The sequence below is a fragment of the Emiliania huxleyi genome, assembly GCF_000372725.1.
Source record: "Emiliania huxleyi CCMP1516 unplaced genomic scaffold EMIHUscaffold_8, whole genome shotgun sequence".
Classification (NCBI taxonomy): domain Eukaryota; phylum Haptophyta; order Isochrysidales; family Noelaerhabdaceae; genus Emiliania; species Emiliania huxleyi.
The window spans coordinates 1372191-1373468 of NW_005196021.1; the positions used below are offsets into that span (position 1 = coordinate 1372191).

Genomic DNA, 1278 nt, shown 5'->3' on the forward strand with positions numbered 1-1278 from the left:
CCGGGGGCCCCGGAGGAGGGGATTCCCCGACTTCCGGGCCCCGGAATGGAGGGGCATTCCACCCCGCCCGTTTGGCAAAAAGCCCGGTGACTGGTCTGGCGCGCAATTTTCGGGCACCTGGTCTAGCACGCAAGCCCCCCCAGATCGATTCGTGATAGATACCTCCGGTGGTCCGCCGTCGTTCGGAGGATTCGCGCAACGCGATGTCCCTATGCTGCGTGCCGGTGCGGTCCCCTAGACGGCTCTTCCTTGCCGCCCTCTCTGCCCTCGGCCTGCTCACTCGCGCCGCCAGCCAATGCGCAAACATGTATTGAAGAAGGATCCGCACTTGGCATTCGCTCGTGGCGGCCGTGCGGACTTCCGCGGTCGCAATGGCGCGTACTCTAGCGTCCTATGCTTTCCTGTCAACGCCCGGCCGTGTGTCTTGTGAGCTTGTTTGTGTCTGTGTGTCGCTCGTGCGTGTCGTCATCATCTGTCTCGCGTCCAGCCATACCGCGTTGGTGTCCAGTGGGTCCTAAGCTGCCGCGCCAGTCTGGGGTCGCATCAATGGCCCGCGTCACCGGCTCGACGTGTCGCTGCACGCGCACGGGGACGAGTCAGCGCTGTCCCAAGCCCACGGCTTCATCGGACAGTCGTTCGGCTGGCGGGCGGCGCGCTTGCGCGCAACGGCAAACGCGACCTATACCCGACGGAAGGGCGCTTCCGCACGTCGGGGAGGGCGCCATCGAGGGCAACGCGGCGATGTACGAGCTGCCCGGTCCGCTCGCGACCGAGTTTCCCTTCTCGCGCTTTCGCGAGGCAAGGCAAGCGGCGATGCTGTCCTTCCCGCCCAGCGTGCAGCGACGCAACGCTGGACGCCTCGTCAACGGACCTGGTCGCCGGGGCGGCGAATGCACCTCGCGCCGAGCGCAGGCTCGCCGATACCCTTTTCGGAAAACTCAGATTTTCTTATGATTGTCTGGCCATCCCGATATTTCCACTTTCGTATTCACAGCCTATTATTCACAGGACTTTACCCGCACACACTCCTCGGCGCCCACGAGCTCGAAGCCGTCCTCCTCCTCCGCCGCCTCCTCCTCGGGCTCGCGCCCTCCCTCCGCCGGCGGCCAGCGGTACGCCGCCAACGGCCCAATGGGCAGCGCGCTCAGCGCGCTGCGCACCGGGTGGAAGGCGGCGTCGTCGAGCGCGGCGCGCAGCGTCTGCAGCGGCGTCGGCCCGCCGCGCCTTTCGGCGGTGACGAGCGTCTCCTCCTCGAGCACCAGCTCGTGACCGGCGAGT

General features: G+C 66.6%; 1 protein-coding gene across 1 annotated transcript in view; it reads left to right on the plus strand.

Moving 5' to 3' along the window:
* EMIHUDRAFT_97136 (hypothetical protein) overlaps positions 1-1269 on the plus strand; it is a gene marked incomplete at both ends in the record, with an annotated part of 6591 nt that extends 5322 nt beyond the window's left edge. Inside the window, one exon of the mRNA XM_005759715.1 lies at positions 1009-1269. Coding sequence (XP_005759772.1) covers positions 1009-1269 — 261 coding nt within the window. The remainder of the gene's footprint in view (positions 1-1008) is intronic.
* Positions 1270-1278: the final 9 nt, after the last annotated feature.